Source organism: Budorcas taxicolor, chromosome 7 (genome assembly GCF_023091745.1).
Source record: "Budorcas taxicolor isolate Tak-1 chromosome 7, Takin1.1, whole genome shotgun sequence".
In the NCBI taxonomy this organism is placed as follows: domain Eukaryota; kingdom Metazoa; phylum Chordata; class Mammalia; order Artiodactyla; family Bovidae; genus Budorcas; species Budorcas taxicolor.
In genome coordinates, this window is record NC_068916.1 from 25082813 (window position 1) to 25103948 (window position 21136).

Genomic DNA, 21136 nt, shown 5'->3' on the forward strand with positions numbered 1-21136 from the left:
CTGCTGAAGCCTGGCTTGGAGAATTTTGAGCATTACTTTACTAGCAAGTGAGATGAGTACAATTGTGCGGTAGTTTGAGCATTCTTCGGCATTGCCTTTCTTTGGGATTGGAATGAAAACTGACCTTTTCCAGTCTTGTGGCCACTGCTGAGTGTTCCAAATTTGCTGGCATATTGAGTGCAACACTTTCACAGCATCATCTTCCAGGATTTGAAATAGCTCAACTGGAATGTCATCACCTCCACTAGCTTTGTTCATAGTGATGCTTTCTAAAGCCGACTTGACTTCACATTCCAGGATGTCTGGCTCTAGGTGAGTGATCACACCATCATGATTATCTGGGTCATGAAGCTCTTTTTTGTACAGTTCTGTGTATTCTTGCCACCTTTTTTTAAGATCTTCTGCTTCTGTTAGGTCCATACCATTTCTGTCCTTTATTGTGCCCATCTTTGCATGAAATGTTCCCTTGTTATCTCTCATTTTCTTGAAGAGATCTCTAGTCTTTCCCATTCTGTTGTTTTCCTCTATTTCTTTGCATTGATCACTGAGGAAGGTTTTCTTATCTCTCCTTGTTATTCTTTCTGGGACCCCTTTAATGCAAAGTTAGGTGCATTTAATGTTGTCCTAAAGGTCTCTTAGACTTTCTTCGCTTCTAATCATTCTTTTTGCTTTATTCTGTTCCACAGCAGCAAATTCCACCATTGTCTTACACAGCATCCTTCTCCGTTCTCCTGCCTCTGTTACTTTCCTATTGATTTGTTCTAGTGTATTTTTCATTGCAGTTATTGTATTCTTCTTCTCTGTTTGTTCTTTAGGTCTTTGTTAAATATTTCTTGTATCTTCTCAATCTGCTCCTCCATTCTTCTTCTGAAATTGTGGGTCATCGTCTTCATTATCATTATGCTGAATTCTTTTTCCAGTAGATTGCTTACCTCTACTTCATTTAGTTGCTCTGGGATTTTACCTTGTTCCTTCATCTAGGACATCTTCCTCTGCTGCTCATTTTATGTGACATTCTATGACTGAGGTTTTTATTCTGCTGGCTGCAGAGTTGTAGTTTTCCTTGCTTCAGGTGTCTGCCCTCTGCTGGATGAGGCTGTCTAACAGGTTTGTGCAGGTTTCTTTGGTGGGAGGGACTGGTTACTGCCAAGTGGTGGGTGAAATTGGGTCTTGTCCCACTGGTGGGCAGGGCTGTGTCAGGGAGCTTATTTATTGAGTAGCTGAGTGCTGATGAAAACTTTAAGCAGCCTGTTTGCTGATGGGTAGGGCTGTGTTCTCTCCCTATTGGTTATTTAACCTGACAAGTCCCAACACTGGAGCCTACAGACTGTTGTGTGGCATTACATCTTGATAAGAAAATGGTGACCTTCAAAAGGATTCACACTAATGAGTACTCTCCAGAATTATTGCTGCCACTGTCTTTGTCCCAGCAGTGAATGGCACCCTCCCCTCATGCCACCCTCCAACCTGCACCTTCTCAGAAGACCCTCCAATACTAGCAGATAGGTCTGGTCTAGTTTCTTACGAGGTAGCTGCTTTTCCCCTGGGCTTTGGTGTGCATGAGGCTTTGAGTGCATCTTCCAAGAGGGTTCTGTTTCCCCCAGTCCTGTGGAATTCCTGAGCTCCAACTCCATTGACCACCAGAGCCAGATCCTTTGGGGGTTCCTCCTCCCATTGACAGACTGCTCCCTGCCCCCTGCCACCCCCAGTATAGGAAGCCTGGTGTGAGGATCAGAGCTTTTAATCTTGTGGGAAAACTTCTGTGTTATAATTATTTTCCAGTTTGTAGGTTGCTCACATGGCATGTATGGGATTTGATTTTATCATGATTGCACCCCTCCTACCATCTTGTTGTGGCTTATTCTTTGTCTTTGGATGAAGGGCATCTTTTGGTAGATCTTACTGTTTTTTTGTTGATTGTTATTCAGCAGTTAGTTGTATTTTGGTGTTTCTACAAGAAGAGGTGAGCTCATGTTCTTCTACTCCACCATCTTGTCACTCAATCTAGTCTTCAAAGATTTTAAGGAGCTATGAATTAGTATATTAAAAAAAGTTCATTCAAATTTATAGCATTTTAATCTATATTTAAAAATATAAACATAAAAACAAAACAGTTTTTTAATGGGAAAGGTAAATAAGAGATAACCAATATAAAAATTAAATTAAAATTGCACTTACTTAATAAATTTTTAATAAAGACAATAATCCATTTTCATTTACATAGTAAGAGCATGGGTACCCTTAGATTTATGTAAGTTTTTCTATTCCTATTGATTTAAAATTTTTCTCTTAAAATTATGGATTTTTTCAAAGTTGACATTATTTTCTCTTTCATTTTCTTCATTAGAAAGTGTGACCTTTTGTTTATATGCTACTTATGATTAATCTTTACATTTAAAAAATATTTTACCTTTATAATATATATTTTTCTAACAATGCCAAAAAGGAACTATCTGCAACTTCTCTTCCAGCTAAAATAAATGTTTTAGCATGGGGAAGCAACAGGACGCAAAGCCAACTTTCTTTCTGGTTGTACAGAGAATTAGGTTTATGGGCAAAGGAGTTGCCTGCTGGGCCTGCTTTTTGTCTTCTTCTTCTTTTTCAACTTCCAATTTTGTATTGGAGTTTAGCTGATTAACAATGTTGTGAGAGTTACAGGTGGACAGCAAAGGCACTCAGCCATACATATACGAGTATTCATTCTTCCCCTAACACCCCTCCCATACAAGCTGCCACATAGCACTGAGCAGAGTTCACTGTGCTATACAGTACTTTGAAGACCAGCTCCACCACCCACTCCTGAGGAAGTTAGCTTACTCTGATAAGAGAGTCTTTCACCTGCTTTTGGCTTCAGTCAAACACTGGAGCCTGGTGCTTCCAGATGGAGATAAGTACCACTGTGATTTTTACACAATTCTTGCGATACATTTCCTGGTTAACTATTCAGAAAACCTGTTCACATTCAAAGCCTTTATGCATCTGATCTTGGTGTTAACACATGGGTCCTATTCTAGCCTATCATTTCCCTGTATTGTTAGTGGTTTCTATAGCTCTGTTGAGGGTTTACCTTGTAGCTCAGCCAGTAAAGAATCTGCCTGCAATGCAGGAATCTGCCTGCAATGCAGGGGTCCACCTGCATTGCAGGAGACCTGGGTTTGATTCCTGGGTCCGGAAGTTCCCCTGGAGAAGGAAATGGCAACCCACTCCAGTATCCGTGCCTGGAAAATCCCATGGACTGAGAGCCTGGTGGGCTCAGTTCATGGGGTCGCAAGAGCCGGACATGACCTAGCAACCAAAGCACCACCAGCATAGCTCTGCTGGGTTTTAGCATCAACTTGATCCCATTTATATATTTTCCCCAAATTCCTAAATGCTTGGGGCTTACCAGTTTCCTGCTTTATTGTTTCATATTTTTATATTTCTTCTAGCATCTTCATGTGAATTTAGGAAAAGGGATATAGGAGTGTATGCATTTAGTCAGTTACCTTCCTGAATGAAAATTTACAATTAAAAACATCAAAACAAAACCTCAAAACTCATATTAATAAGGATAGGTTTATTGAGTTGTAAGACAGGGCACATAAAAATCAAATATTTGAGTAAAATTCAACCCTTCACTCAAAACTAGAAATTTTAAATATTAATATGTACATTTTTAGCATGTGTCTAAATTATTAACTACTTGTTTATTATTTTAAAACTTTAAGGCAGATATTTACTTATGTACTGGGTCTCCAAATAGATAAAAAGAATAATCAACTGAAGTTTGTTATCAATAGAGACAAATTTAAATTATTACTTAAGGAAAAATTGTTTCATATTAAGTAAATACAGCACATGCGTAATTAATGTCAGTTCCCACTTCCATTTTCATATTAAAGAATCACTCTGTTCTCATTCCTTCTAAGCAGCGTATGAAAATCCCATATATAAAAACATCTTAAAGTTTAATCTTCCCTAATACTATCTGATCATAAATTTCTTTGGTCAAGGGAACATATGATTTTTTCAAGTTATCCATGAAGTAAAGTGGGTCAGAAATTTTCAATGGACTAAATCCTTCTTCCACCAACTTAAACTTCTGTAGTTTGAATGTTCCTGTTGCTTCCATCTTTTCCTATAAAGCAATGATCTGGATTAGTGGAATCATTTAACATTACCTATAATATACAAATAAATATTCAATAATACAGAGCATAATATTTAATTATAACATTTTTATGTCCAGTAAGCATCTCTATTTTTACTACTAATAATTTAACATTAAAATTTTTAGATTTTTAAATTCTAAGTGCCCTTTAGAACACTTAAATCTTTACCTTGATTTTCCTGTAAACTTCATTCAATATATAAGAAATATGAATATAGTTAATAATTGATTACAAACATGTCTAAAACATACAGATTTATCTGTCCAGTCCAATATCAATACAATATCATGTAGAAAGAATGCTACTAGCCTGGAAGGAGATAAAAATTACAAAAGACAGCAATCTATTCCACAAGGCAGAATCCTGCAAGGACCAGAGAGCATAAGGAATAATCTAAAACTTGGGTTCCCAAACCATATACCGAGGTGCTTCATGGTACCTCAGTGAGTTGCCAGGGTCTCCATGGGATATTTAAATTTTTCAAGGTAAATCTAGTGACATCTGATATCACATAAGAAAACTACTGGCTCAAGGTACTGAACAGTTCACAGTTTCAATATTAGTTTGTGATACATTTTTTCCCATGATGTCATGTCTCTGGGAAACAGGGTTTTCAGTGGTTGCTATCATAAAAAGCAAGCATAACCAAAAATCAATGTGGAGTATGGAATTAGTCTGGTCCTGTTCAATATTTTGTAACTCCAAAATTTGAGGAGCTGTGTAATACCCTACATAACATCTCCTTAATACATCTGATTATTTAAATATGAAATACATAGATGCAAAAATCCTTAACAAAATTCTAGCAATCAGAATCCAACAACACATTAAAAAGATCATACACCATGACCAAGTGGGCTTTATCCCAGGGATGCAAGGATCCTTCAATATCCGCAAATCAATCAATGTAATTCACCACATTAACCAATTGAAAAATAAAAGCCATATGATTATTTCAATACATGCAGAGAAGGCCTTTGACAAAATTCAACATTCATTTATGATAAAAACTCTCCAGAAAGCAGGAATAGAAGGAACATACCTCAACATAATAAAAGCTATATATGACAAACCTACAGCAAACATTATCCTCAATGGTGAAAAATTGAAAGCATTTCCCTTAAAGTCAGGAACAAGACAAGGGTGCCCACTTTCACCACTACTATTCAACATAGTTCTGGAAGTTTTGGCCATAGCAATCAGAGCAGAAAAAGAAATAAAAGGAATCCAAATTGGAAAAGAAGAAGTAAAACTCTCACTGTTTGCAGATGACATGATCCTTTACATAGAAAACCCTAAAGACTCTACCAGAAAATTACTAGAGCTAATTAATGAATACAGTAAAGTTGCAGGGTATAAAATCAACACACAGAAATCCCTTGCATTCCTATACACTAATAATGGGAAAGTAGAAAAAGAAATTAGGGAAACAATTCCATTCACCATTGCAACGAAAAGAATAAAATACTTAGGAATATATCTACCTAAAGAAACTAAAGACCTATATATAGAAAACTATAAAACACTGATGAAAGAAATCAAAGAGGACACTAATAGATGGAGAAATATACCATGTTCATGGATTGGAAGAATCAATATAGTGAACATGAGTACACTACCCAAAGCAATTTACAAATTCAGTGCAATCCCTATCAAACTAACAGTGATATTTTTCACAGAACTAGAACAAATAATTTCAAGATTTGTATGGAAATACAAAAAACCTCAAATAGCCAAAGCAATCTTGAGAAAGAAGAATGGAACTGGAGGAATCAACCTGCCTGACTTCAGGCTCTACTACAAAGCCACAGTCATCAAGACAGTATGGTACTGGCACAAAGACAGACATATAGATCAATGGAACAAAATAGAAAGCCCAGAGATAAATCCACACACATATGGACACCTTATCTTTGACAAAGGAGGCAAGAATATACAATGGAGTAAAGACAATCTCTTTAACAAGTGGTGCTGGGAAAACTGGTCAACCACTTGTAAAAGAATGAAACTAGGTCATTTTCTAACACTGCACACAAAAATAAACTCAAAATGGATTAAAGATCTAAACATAAGACCAGAAACTATAAAAATCCTAGAGAACATAGGCAAAACACTCTCCGACATAAACCACAGCAGGATCCTCTATGATCCACCTCCCAGAATTCTGGAAATAAAAGCAAAAATAAACAAATGGGATCTAATTAAAATTAAAAGCTTCTGCACAACAAAGGAAAATATAAGCAAAGTGAAAAGACAGCCTTCTGAATGGGAGAAAATAATAGCAAATGAAGCAACTGACAAACAACTAATCTCAAAAATATACAAGCAACTTACGCAGCTCAATTCCAGAAAAATAAACGACCCAATCAAAAAATGGGCCAAAGAACTAAATAGACATTTCTCCAAAGAAGACATATGGATGGCTAACAAACACATGAAAAGATGCTCAACATCACTCATTATTAGAGAAATGCAAATCAAAACCACAATGAGGTACCACTTCACACCAGTCAGAATGTCTGCGATCCAAAAATCTGCAAGCAATAAATGCTGGAGAGGGTGTGGAGAAAAGGGAACCCTCCTACACTGTTGGTGGGAATGCAAACTAGTACAGCCACTATGGAGAACAGTGTGGAGATTCCTTAAAAAAATTGCAAATAGAACTGCCTTATGACCCAGCAATCCCACTGCTGGGCATACACACCAAGGAAACCAGAATTGAAAGAGACACATGTACCCCAATGTTCATCGCAGCACTGTGTATAATAGCCAGGACATGGAAACAACCTAGATGTCCATCAGCAGATGAATGGATAAGAAAGCTGTGGTACATATACACAATGGAGTATTACTCAGGAGTTAAAAAGAATACATTTGAATCAGTTCTGATGAGATGGATGAAACTGGAGCCGATTATACAGAGTGAAGTAAGCCAGAAAGAAAAACACCAATACAGTATACTAACACATATATATGGAATTTTAAAAGATGGCAATGATGACCCTGTATGCAAGACAGCAAAAAAGACGCAGATGTGTATAGCGAACTTTTGGACTCAGAGGGAGAGGGAGAGGGTGAGATGATTTGAGAGAATGGCATTGAAACATGTATAATATCATGTAAGAATCGAATCGCCAGTCTATGTCCGATGCAGGATACAGCATGCTTGGGGCTGGTACATGGGGATGACCCAGAGAGATGTTATGGGGAGGGAGGTGGGAGAGGGGTTCATGTTTGGGAACGCATGTACACCCGTGGTGGATTCATGTCAATGTATGGCAAAACCAATACAGAATTGTAAAGTAAAATAAAGTAAAAATTAAAATTAAAATTAAAAAAAATTTAAAAAAATGAAATAAAAGCATTTTCTTTCCACTTATATGCATTATCTTTACAAATAGCAACTAATTTATTAAACCTAAATATTTATTTTACTTTGTCCTAACTACTGAATAAATGAATGTTTAGGTATTTGTTTTGACCCAAGTGAAATCACTCAGTCGTGTTCAACTCTTTGCAACCCTATAGACTGTAGCTCAATAGATTCCTCCATCCATGGGATTTTTCCAGGCAAGAATACTGGAGTGGGTTGCCATTTCCTTCTCCAGGGGATCTTCCTGACCCAGGGATCGAACTTAGGTCTTCTGCATTGCAGACAGATGCCACAGGGGGTCCGTAGGTTTTGACCCAAGAGTGCTATGAAATAATTACTAAGGCACTACAGGTGCTATGGATCTAGAAAGCTTATGAATCTCTGCTTTAAGGAACTTAAAGGAGACAAGGAATTTAAAGGATCTGTGTGGTAGTTTCAGGCATAAAGAAGCAACCTTGTTTTAAGTCAGATGACATGTAGGGTCCATATAACTCACAGGTTCTACGAGTAGTTTGGCCATTTTTATACATCCTTATGAGCTAATTCAACTAAATCTACTTCTCTTTGAACTTTCTTCTCTAATCTCATCCCCTATCCTGCACTGTCATCACAGAATTAGATGTAATTGTGTAGAAGCATATATTATTTTTTTCCTTTTGGAAAACTAGAAGTTCACTATGTAAAATTTGATGTTCTGCCATTTTTAAAGAAATAACAAAAACATTATACTAGGTATTTTTCTCCAGATAAGGTAATTTTCATAAAAATATCACAATTTAATGGTTTCATAAAAGTTCCATAATTATAATATGCTAATTAACCTTACACTTATTCTTGAACTTACAGAGAACAGAAAAAAAAATTTACTACTATAAAGAATAACATTTTATACATAACATTTGTGCATCTTTAGTCATGTCCTAAGAGTAAATTTTTGGAACTGAAATTACAAAATCAAAATATATGCATATTCTAAGAGTGTGATCACACACTTACCAAACTGTTTTCTAGAGTGATGATAGCAATTTGTGCTTCCACAAGCAGACTGAAAGGACCAGTTTAACTGCATCTCGGCCATATTGAGTAATATCACATTTAAAAATTTTTTTGTAAATTTATTGGCAAAAGGATCCTTTTAAAATATGTGCTAAACAAATTTTTAATAAGATGGTCATCCTATTCATTTTGCCAGAAGTAACTTATACTTTTGCATTGCTTAGATCAGATCATGAATTAATTAATTAATTAATTAATTGTGCTGCCAACTATCATGCACTATGCATGACATTATGGCAAATACTATAATAAACATACCACTCATGGATCATGAGTTTTAGGTGTCTAATGATTCTAAAATATCTTCTAAATTTGACAAGACTGATTTAATCTTTGGAGGAGTCTTGTGGCCAAAATATTTCTTCTGATTAATGATCATGAATTTTAAGTTGCCCTTGGAGGTACATGTTTAAAATATTATTTGATCCATCAACTTTCTACTCCATTAAAATATATTCTTCTGGGGCAAGATGGGAGGGACAGAAGAGAGCTGGGTTATAAAAGGGTAACAAGAGGGAGCACTGTGGCAGTGGAATTGTTCACATCTTGACTATGGTAATTGATACAAGCCATAAAGGTTATAAAAATGTATGGAATGAGACACACATACACACAAATGAGTACAAGTAAAAACTTGTACAAGAGGAAATTTTAATAAGATGAGTGGACTGTATCATTGTCAATATTCAATAATCATTGTGAAAAATGGTACCATTAGAGGAAGCTAAGTAAAAGGCACAGATGATTTTTCTGTTTTGATTTTTACACATGCATGTGAATCTACAATTATTTCAAAAATTTCAATTAAAAATGTGCTACTTCTTTTTCATAATTACTGGATAATTCCATGGACTGTAAAGTCCATGGGTTGCAAAGAGTCAGACATGACTGAGCAACTTGCACTTTGGACTACATTTACCATTTCAGAGCATTGCTATAAAAATAATCTGAGATAATACATGTAAAAGGTCTTAAAATATGATATCAATGGAGATGTATGTGTGACAGTTTAGATGATACATCTCATTGGCCAAGCAGTGACTTGGCCACAGCGATTATTCAGCAAATATTTTAATAAACAATATTAGGTCAGCTGTTGCTCTATTAGGGATCTAACAGTGATATGACCCAGAAAAATTCTACATGATTATGTTAAGATAAGAAATAGTTGAACTATTTCAAATCCTAAAAGATGATGATGTGAAAGTACTATACTCAATATGCCAGCAAATCTGGAAAACTCAGCAGTGGCCACAGGACTCGAAAAGGTCAGTTTTCATTTCAATCCCAAAGAAGAGCAATGCCCAACAATGCTCAAACTACTGCACAATTGCATTCATTTCACATGCTAGCAAAGTAATGCTCAAAATTCTCCAAGCCAGACTTCAATAGTACGTGAACCATGAACTTCCAGATGTTCAAGCTGGTTTTAGAAAAGGCAGAGGAACCAGAGATCAAATTGCCAACATCTGCTGGATCATCAAAAAAGCAAGAGTTCCAGAAACACATCTACTTTTGCATTGCTAACTTTGCCAAAGCCTTTGATTGTGTGGATCACAACAAACTGTGGAAAATTCTTAAAGAGACGGAAATACAAGACCACCTGAACCTCCTCCTGAGAAATCTGTATGCAGGTCAAGAAGCAACAGTTAGAACCGGACATGAAACAACAGACTGATTCCAAATCAGGAAAGGAGTACGTCAAGGCTGTATATTGTCATGCTGCTTATTTAACTTATATACAGAGTACATCATGTGAAATGCCAGGCTGGATGAAGCACAAGCTGGAATCAAGATTGCTGGGAGAACTATCAATAACCCCAGATACGCAGATGACACCACCCTTATGGCAGAAAGTGAAGAACTGAAGAGCCTCTTGATGAAAGTGAAAGAGGAGAGTGAAAAAGTTGGCTTAAAACTCAACATTCAGAAAACTAAGATTGTGGCATCTGATCCCATCACTTCATGGCAAATAGATGGGGAAATAATGGAAACAGTGACAGACTTTATTTTGGGGGGGCTCCAAAATCACTGCAGATGGTGACTGCAGCCATGAAATTAAAAGATGCTTGCATCTTGGAAGAAAAGCTCTGAGCAACCTAGGCAGCTTATTAAAAAGCAGAGACATTACTTTACCAACAAAGGTCTGTCTAGTCAAAGCTATGGTTTTGCCAGTAGTCATGTATGGATGTGAGAGTTGGACTATAAAGAAAACCAAGTGCAAAGAATTGATGCTTTTGAACTGTGGTGCTGGAGGAGACCCTTGAGAGTCTCTGCAAGGAGATCCAACTAGTCTATCCTGAAGGAGATCAGTCCTGGGTGTTCATGGGGAGGACTGTTGCTGAAGCTGAAACTCCAATACTTTGGCCACCAGATGCGAAGAACCAACTCATTGGAAAAGACCCTGATGCTGGGAAAGATTGAACGCGGGAGGAGAGGGGGACGACAGAGGGTGAGATGGTTGGATGGTATCACTGACACAATGGACATGAGTTTGAGTAGGCTCCAGGAGTTGGTGATGGACAGAGAAGCCTGGCATGCTGCAGTCCATGGGGTCGCACAAAGTCAGATATGACTGAGTGACTGAACTGATGTTAAGAGATGTTGAGGACTAATTTTGGGAGATTATTTTTGAGGCACAGTATTATATGAATAAATGGCTGAATAAATGAGCATGCAAAGTCACCTAGTAGCTGAGTAAATTTGCTTTCTTTTTACTGGACTTTTCTCCAGCAGCCTAACAAGAGAGGGCTCACCTCTATAGCTTCTCTATATCTCGCAAAGGACTTCTCTATATCTCAGATGGTAAAGAATCTGCCTGCAATGCAGGAGACCCAGGTTTGATCCCTGGGTCAGGAAGATCCCCTGGAGAAGGAAATGGCAACCCACTCCAGTATTCTTGCCTGGAGAATCCCATGGACAGGGGAGCCTGGTAGGCTACAGTCCATGGGGTCACAAAGAGCTGGACACGAGTAAGCGGCTAACACACACACACACCTCTCAAAACAAGTGAGTTCAGAATTCCCCCAAGATATATAGTCACTGAGGGAGACTTGACAGAATGAGGATAAAAATTAAAAGCAAAATTGCTTAAATCCAATTGCCTTGAGGGTCTACACACATTCTGCAGATACTCTGAGGCGGCCTGGTGGAATCTAATTTTAGGTATACAGCATCAAATATCTTCACAAAGCACAAAGGCATGTGTAAGATGTGGGTTTGTCTTGCCACCATCACGGGGACCATCATTTATCCCGATTGAAGAGGAGGAGGGCAACAAATAGGACAAGGGCAAAGACTAGCATTTTATTGTGCTCTTGTCTGTAATTAGGCTTCAAATATGGCATAAATTAGCATCCTAATGCTTTTCATTGTTCTTGAAATTTTCTAATAAAAACAAAATGAGCATATTGTCTAAGTGGTAAGTATTATTTTGTAATTAAACTATCTTGTAAATTCCTGGTCTTAAATTTTAGGGGTAGGTAAAATTACCTGCATTCTTAAAAATTGTGGACGGGCATAAGCTGGTAAAAATGTAACAACTTGCTCATAAACTTTTTCCAAGTCTGAAGACTTGTTTGGTTTTAAAGTAATAGAAGCCATTCCTGCTTTTCCTTCATAACCTGAAAAAAAGTTTGTAAAAAAGTTAGTTTTATAAGCAGTAGGTGAATTAAAAAAAAATCCTGTTCATTATACACTGTTACAAATATAGACATTACATCTATTGCATTAATAACTGCAACAGTAGCATGAATGAGTGGGACTGTCCTTGAGCTTATGATTTACTCTCTAGAAATGATTTAGGAAAGAGAAAGTGCAGAATCTATGTTTAATTACCTACACTACAAAAATGAAATAGATGGAATAGAAAACACCATAAATTACCCATAATTTGTATGCCACTGCTATTAATATGAAATATTAACAGGAAACATTTTAAAGACAAATATTTTTTTTAATGTCATGTTAAGTATCAGTGAAAAAAATAAGAAACTAGAGACTGATATTTCCATGACTAAATCCACAGATCGCTTACTGCTTAACATCCCATCTTTTTCCCCAGGGGTTTGGAATCTCTTGTAGCATTTCCCCAGGACCCAGAGACTATTAAACAGACTCTCTTTTTGCTGCGTTATCCAAACATCCCCACCATCAGTATCCCCTGCACATGCAAACATCAGTTGGAAAATACTGTCATTTGTTTAAAAAAAACAACACAAAAACATGGTGAAAGGGAATAGCTATACTGTGATTTCAAGTTGGTTATTTCTCTTTGCCATTTTCGCCAGCATGAGACAATACTAATATACATATTTATAAAGTTGAGGCCAAACAGATTTTAAAATAATTTCTGAAAAAGATTCAACTCAACTACAAGTCAGTGTTATTAAACATTTAAATTAGAACATGTTCCTGTTTAGTGGTATGTATAAACTCCAGTCATCTAGTCATTACACTTTGTGGTATGTACAAATTCTAGTCATTTTTCTCATCATCAAGAGAAAAACAATAGGCCACTGAAAAGCTGTAACTATTTCTAGCACTATAACTTGACCACAGTTTTCAAAAGATGTGCTTAAAAATACATACATACACTAAAATGCAGTTGGTACCATTCTCCAGGTGTGCCCATGAAGTTTGCTAGCTTGGGGTTATGACATCACTTTGCCAGCCCAAACTAAGACATCTTAATATGTGAAAAATGAAATGTTCAATTGGCAAGATTGTTGCAAATGAAAGAAAACTTTCATTTCATTCTAAGAATCCCTTCCAAACCTGAAATCTATTCATACCTGGCACAACCACACCATAGACATTTGCTTCCTGTATGAAATCCAGCATTCCAATGATAGCACCAACCTCTGTGGTTGCTACATTTTCCCCTTTCCACCTACACAAAAAACAAGTTCCAGTTAGTACCCTTATATGTTAAGAATGAGGCACCCGGTTTTAAGTTTCAGTGCCCTGCATTTGTCTCTGTGCAGGCACCTAATTACCAAAAATAATGGCAGTTTTCAAAATGAAAGACATTTCTAAAGAAGAACTTTGTAAGTCAGCAAAATCAGTATCTGTTTTTCAGTTAAAATTACTTTATCTGTTGTCTTATTGGTATAAATTGCTTACTGTAAAATGTTTTTTTAAAATGTCATAAAAATAACTACAAATCTCTCTGCTTTGTAATATATTGATAATAACAGTTAAGTATAAAGCATTCTCTATCTATAATAATAGAAAACCTGAAAGGAAAGTGATAGGTGTCTTTCAGTTTATTGTGCCTCTTTATTTTCTAGGGATTAAACTCTTTGGCTCTTTTAATGCATATGAATGAATATTTTTTTAAAATGATTTTGCATAAGGTGTCCTTCTAACATGACACAAAGAAGCTGAGGAAAAAGGATGTTTCTGGACTGTCTATAATCTGGTCCTCCACTGTTCTATAGTCATTGATTAGAAAGGAAAATAAATTCATAAGCCTAAGATAAAGAATTAAAAAAACATATAAGAAAGGTAAATTTTGCTATTTCTTTATTTTTGCCATGAAGTCAAGAATTAAGACAATATTTGACTAAATTGTTTTCTGTTTTAACCCTATAGTTTAGACTTCACATCAGCCTGCCTGTATCATATTAAAAAAAAAAAAGTCACTGATTTGGATCCAAGTGATCCAAGTGATTCACTAAGATAATTATAAAAATGACATCGAAATTTAACTTACGTTTCAATCTAGAAACAGATGGGCAGTGAATTTTTAAATGGGGAGCCATTACTGAGATAAAAGCACTCTGTGCCCTGAAGGTAGAGAGCAGGTGGTATATAATGTTTCCACAGAGCCTCCCTCAGAGCAGTGTTCACAATCGAAAAACAAGCTTTGCAACCAATGCTATTCCATACCTGAAAGTGTCTCCAATCCGGTCCCAGAAATAAAGGAAATTCTCCTGGTCTTGGACCATTAAATCTCCTGTGTTAAAGTAAACATCTCCCTTCTTAAAAACATCACAAAGCAATTTCTTTTCTGTCTGCTTCTTATTCCCAGCATAGCCAAAGAAGGGATTCTTTTCATTCACTTGAGAAATGAGAAGTCCAGGTTCCCCTGAGAGAGACAGGCATTTTCAATGATTTGATTAAAACTATTATTACACACACTATGTGTATACCTTGTTACATCTGACCAATACCTCCAGTGTAGCTTATCCTTCTTTCCTCTGAACTTATTTTTATTATATTTGACATCAATTACTCTGGATGCCTAAGTCTAGCATACCCTTTTACAGACTACCAAAGTATAAATAACTCTGGAAAAGCTAACAAAAAGGAAAGAGAATGTAAAAAAGTAATTTTAAATTTATTTTACATCCTGAGTGGATACACTAATGGCTCTGTTTTTGGATTACATAGATTCTAACACTGATAATAATGGCCATAATATAAATAACAACTAAAATGATAATTTTAAAAAAGATTATGATGGTGGCAATATTTATTTATTGGGCACTTAGTATGGAGCAAGCCCCATGAGAAATGCAACTGTCATTACTTTTTCTGAGATTCTTTGAAGTTGATCAATATAATCCCTATTTCACAGTGAAGGTGCTAGGGCCCAAAAGAGTGAAGTATATTAGTAAAGTTCAACAGACAGAAAGGAAGGGGCCTCGAACTCAAATTCAAGTCTCTATGATCTTTCTGTATAATATTAGATTTTATTTAATTGATATGTTATTAAAAGTTTAAGAAAATGTTTATTCCTCTGGAAATCCTCAATAGGAGATAAGCCATGAAATTTTTTGGTTTTACTTACATTTAGACACATTATCTAAAATAATTTTAATCAGGTATATTCAAATTAATCATGATATTGCTCAGCAGTCAGCAAGGTAAAAAAACTACTTCTAATAGTAGAAGACAAAGGGGACCAGCAATCGCTTCCCCAGAAGATTTCAAGGCCAATGACTTATTTCGGCCACTGTGAAGACAGTTAACATCTGTGTGATGAGTCTGGTGAGGCTATATTCCAGCAAACTCTAAAGTAGTTTCTGTTATTTTAACACTCCTTCCAACTCTTACTGCTCCCACTCCTTCTGGACATTGAGGGTTCCCAGGGCACACAAGCCATTTGCCAAAATTCGCCTGCCCTCCTTCAGCAGAGACCCCTCACGGTCACTGTCATCACCAATACCATCATCATCACCATCACTGCCACTGTTACACTTTAGGAGCACTTTCTGGGTACCAGTCACTATTCTTAGCACTTTACGTATGTATTCCATCTCAGTCTCATCAGAAACCTATTGAGTCAGGCCCTGTTATTATCTTCATTTTATAGGTGAAGAAACTGAAGGGAAAAAATAGCTCAGTTGGTAAAGAATCCCCCTGCAATGCAGGAGACCCCAGTTCAATTTCTGGGTTGGGAAGATCTGCTGGAGAAGGGATAGGCTACCCACTCCAGTATTCTTGGGCTTCCCTTGTGGGTCAGCTGGTAAAAAATCCACCTGCAATGTGGGAGACCTGGGTTAGATCCCTGGGTTGGGAAGATCCCCTGGAGAAGGGAAAGGCTACCCACTCCAGTATTCTGGCCTGGAGAATTCCATGGACTGTATAGTTCATGGAGTCCCAAAGAGTTGGACATGACCGAGTGACTTTCACTTTCACATAGCTGCCAAATGTTGGAGGTTTTTTCTTTAACCACCTCCATCTGACTCCATGCCTGCCTCCTTCTGACTCCAGGGCATCCCTGACAGCTCAGTTGGTAAAGAATCCACCTGTAATGCAGGAGACCCCAGTTCAATTGCTGGGTTGCGAAGATCCGCTGGAGAAGGGATAGGCTACCCACTCCAGTATCCTTGGGCTTCCCTGGTGGCTCAGCTGGTAAAAAATCCACCTGCAATGCGGGAGACCTGGGTTCTATTCCTGGGTTGGGAAGATCCCCTCGAGAAGGGACAGGCTACCCACTCCAGTATTCTGGCCTGCAGAATTCCATGGACTGTAAAGTCCATGCAGTCGCAAAGAGTCAGATACGACTGAGCGACTTTTACTTTCACTTTCATCTGACTCCAAAGGTTCTCCTCCCTTGCTTATTTCAACAATCCACATTTCCTATATACATCTCAGAATTTTCTAAGCCTCTTATATTTTCCTTAAATTTTATATTTTTTCTTTTTCTTCTTCAGGACACAGGTGATAGTTATTTACCTGACAAATTAATTATTGCAAATGCTTAAAAAGGTTAGAGTGTATTCTTATCTTTCCCTCTTAGGAATAATTTATGAAAGACACAATGATTTTGTTTTGGAGGGGCCACATGCGTGGCATGTGGGATCTTGGTTCCCTGACTAGGGAGTGATCAAACCCATGCCTCACTGCAGTGAAAGCACAGAGAAAGACACAACGCTTTAATGGGAAAAAACCTGAGCAATCCTTTTCAAGAATGGCAAAATTATAAAGTGGATATTTGGGGACAATCTGCTTCTGAAAAACCCTGAGATTTCATAAGCAGTTTGGGGATCCAAGTTCCAATATCATATATTATGATAAATATAATAAAAAAAACACACTAGAAAAGTGGGGATAAACAAAGGTCTTTTTTCCTTAGACCCTGTCTATGGAGTTGAATTAGAAAGAAACATTTGATAAACGCTCTTAGACTTGAAATTCAGAGGATTGGAGTATTTGCTTTTTAATAGATAAGGCTCATCTTTTTGTCCAATCTTTCAGGTAGTGTGGGGGCAGACGGGAGGCAGGGAACAGGTCTATGAACTTTATCTCCATATTTGAAGTCATCTTCTGAAATGCAGTTGAAACATTATGAAGCAATAAAAAGTAACTTTGGCCTGATTGTCTCAGACTGGATCTCAAACCAATTTTAAGGGCACATCTCTACATTTAATTTTCTACCTTGATTATATGTAGCTGCTAGTTAATTGGGGCACTTGATTTGATTAAAAATTTTCTAATCCAAAACTATAAGAAAGACTAGCTTGGAGAAGGAGGAGCTGGATGAGGAAGAGAAAGGGAGGGAGGTAGCAAGCTACATGCCAGGCCTTCCACGGGGCTCTGCAAACATCATCTCATTTAGCTGTCAACAGCAACCTAATGAAAAAATATTGTCACTGCTACCCCACATAGAAAGAAAATGAGACTTTGATGGGTTAAGTGATTTGCCCAAAGTTGGACAGTTTCTAAGTGTGAGAGCCCAGATTTAAATCCAAGACTGTCTCACTTTGCTCTGTACATAGAATCATAAACTGCCATTCATTGTTATATCTTGATGACATAGGACATTAGACATATGCAACTGTAGGAGTGGTGGATTAAGAAAACTTTAAGCCCAAGAGTAATCACTTGAAAATTTTTATAATTACCATCTGAGTGACCCACATGGGGCCTCTAACTTTTAACAATTAAACCATTCAACTTGCACTAAAAATCCAAATACATATCAGAAATAACCACTGTTTCTTTTCTAAATTCAGTAACTAAAGAGAAATTCAGAAAATTTACCTGAAGAGGCATCTTCAAATACAACAATCTTACCTTTTTTCACATCACAGCACCAGCCTTGCTCATCTCTAATGGGTTCATCTTTCTGAAAATCATACTTTATCAAGTGAAAAGTGAAAAAAAGCTGCAAAAGCAAATTTAAACAAAAACAAAATTTAGTAACTTATTTGTGCAGTAACATCCACTGGTAGGAGATTTAAAGTTTAGTCAACTGAAATACTGTTTGTTTCAACTGACTGAACTTTAAACCCTGATGCTGGGAAAGATTGAAAGCAGAAGAAAGGGATGACAGAGGACGACATGGTTCAGTGGCATCACCAACTCAATGGACATGAGTTTGAGCAAGCTCCAGGAGATAGTGAAAAACAGGGAAGCCTGGCGTGCTGCAGTCCATGGGGTGGCAAAGAGTTGGTCATTACTGAGCAACTGAACAACAACAAGAACAATTGAAATATAGGATTAGAATGTGGATTTACTGAAAACAAGTAAGCTTTCCTGGTAAAAAAATTAAATGAATATTTCAAAATCAAAATTGAAGTTGTTATTAACCGGCACTCCTGTACTGGCATTCACTTGCACTTCTTTTATGTTGCATATTACCTTAGAAAAGTTTTACAAGTTTTAATCTTGAATGAATACCAGGAAGCAATCTGTGCACTAAATCACATACTTTGCTAACTACAGTTAACAGGACCACTTTGTTGCCTTCTCTTTTTTGCAATCTTTCAAAACATCCTTTGAAATGGAAATTTTAATAGAACTAAAATGTAAACTGGTAAGATCCTCTGGAGAAGGAAATGGCAACTCACTCTAGTATTCTTGCCTGGGAAAATCCCATGGACAGGGCAGCCTGGCAGGCTATAGTCCATAGGGTTGCAAAAAGAGTCGGACACAACTTAGTGACTAAACAACAACAAAATAGATACTATGTGAATGCAAGGATTTTGCTGTATATTTTAACTTATCATCCTCTGAGAAGGGATTGGATGCCTTAAAAGTACTGTTTTTGTCACTTACCTAGGCCTTTTCCCCAGTCTTTCACCTTAATGTCTTTAAACTAACCCTCAGCACTTCTGCACTCTATTGTGTAAGATGGGAATTTTTTTGGAACACACCAGAGGGCTTCCCTGGTGGCTCAACTGGCAAAGAATCCGCCTGCAATGCAGGAGACCCTGGTTTGATCCCTGGGTTGGGAAGATCCCCTGGAGAAGAGAAAGGCTACCCACTCCAGTAGTCTTGCCTGGAGAATTCCATGGACTGTAGAGTCCATGGGGTCTCAAAGAGTGGGACACGACTGAGCGACTTTCACTCACTCACTGTCACACCAGAAAACAAGCTAGTTGGACACCTCTCCTTGACCCGCCATACTTCCTTCTCCTCTGCTCCTGTGACATTCATATTACCATATCATGCAGATTCACAGAGCCTCAAAATCTGACCCTGGGAGAGAACTGCAGGTTGGTTCAATCCAACTCCCTCATGTCATACATAAGAAAATTGAGGTTTTCCCAGTCAATTAAAAAAGCAATCTTATTAAGCTGAACCAGCACATAGTAAACTAAAATGAAGGTAATAAAGTAAAAACAAAACCTAGGAAGGACAAATAAAAGAGAGCAAGAGAGAAGGAGGAGGAGCGTGAGGAAGAGGAAAGAAACGAACAAACATAGAACAAAGGAGAAAAGACGGATAAGATCAATGAGCTAAGTGTAATAATACTATTTGCTATCAAAGACTAAACACCACTATCTGGATAATCAACATGTGACCACAATCACAATTCAAATGAGCTAATGAATTTCAATTAAATACAAATGAGAGCAACTAATAGTAACTGAGTACTTACTGTTTTCCGGTCACTGTGCATAGAGCTTTTAGTTTAATCATTAAACACAGTATGAGGTAGAAGTTAATATTATCCTGTTTTAAGATGGGGACCAATGAAAGAGACAGCAAAGCAAAATATATTGTTACTCTAGACATAAAGATTCTTGTTACAATGCAAGCTTGCATCTTGGTGGTTTTGGTCTTTAATTGGCATAACCAGAGACTGGCCACTTCCTAATAACTGGTAAGAAGAAAGATTCAAGAAACTCCAGAACTGCATTTGTCATTTTGGGCAAACAAGAACAGAACTCTGTTTATGACCCATCTTTCTCCCTCCTGTTTTACCTGTTTTAACATGCTTTCTATCTTGAAAAATTTGCCCAGCAACTGTTAATATCAGCTTTAACTTTATTTCTTTGAGATTAATTTAGCAACCACATTCATGAGTAAATTCATTCTGCATCAAATCACTGTCAGTGCACTCCTTATTGGATACAGAGGACTTGATGGTCAGAAATCAAGTAATTTTATAATACAAATGAAATTTAAACATATCATAGCATCTTCTAGAAGTAGCCAGGATCAGAGTATTAAAAGTCTCAGCTATAAGGATTTCTACTTTTTTTCCTTTACCTTCAAGAGATCCCACAAGGTTACAAAAATGGTTGTGTTATAACAACACAAATAAAAAGTAGATGCCACATTTTAATATCTCCTGAATGTATACATACAGATATAGGAAGAGGTATGCATGTCTAGAACACAGCTACAGGGGGTCTCATTTGTAACTGTCTAGGCAAATGGGTCCCCAGAACTGTGTGGCACTCATCTGTGTGGCTGTGCACACTGGCCCTTAGAGTTCCCACACCTGTATGCTTCTGCATATTCAAATTTGTAAATTCATATTCAAATTCAGAAGTTGGAAAGGGAACACAAAAATTATTTCCTCGATTAACACATGAGTATACTTTGAATCCAGAGAAAGTGACTTGTCAAAGTGAAAAAGCAGAGCTAGAATTAAGTCCCTAGGTACAGTGATTCTAATTTGGGATGTTTGGCCTCAACATTATACCACATTGCCTAAACCTGTACATTACCAGCTCATTTATCCTACACACACAAATATAAACTTCCCATCTGTTATAAATATATATTTATATATAGTAACATGTAATATTATATAGAGTTGGGCCATTATGAATACATATTTCTAGGTGCAACAGCATAGTTCTGATTG

The 21136-nt window shown here is 37.1% G+C and overlaps 1 protein-coding gene across 1 annotated transcript in view; it reads right to left on the minus strand.

Annotated features, from left to right (window-relative positions):
- Positions 1-3940: 3940 nt before the first annotated feature.
- SLC27A6 (solute carrier family 27 member 6) overlaps positions 3941-21136 on the minus strand; it is a 71419-nt gene continuing 54223 nt past the window's right edge. The window contains exons 6-10 of the mRNA XM_052643912.1: positions 18109-18199; positions 14473-14671; positions 13374-13471; positions 12073-12203; positions 3941-4117 (exon numbers count right to left, since the gene is read on the minus strand). Of these exons, the coding sequence (XP_052499872.1) occupies positions 3941-4117; positions 12073-12203; positions 13374-13471; positions 14473-14671; positions 18109-18199 (696 nt within the window). The remainder of the gene's footprint in view (positions 4118-12072; positions 12204-13373; positions 13472-14472; positions 14672-18108; positions 18200-21136) is intronic.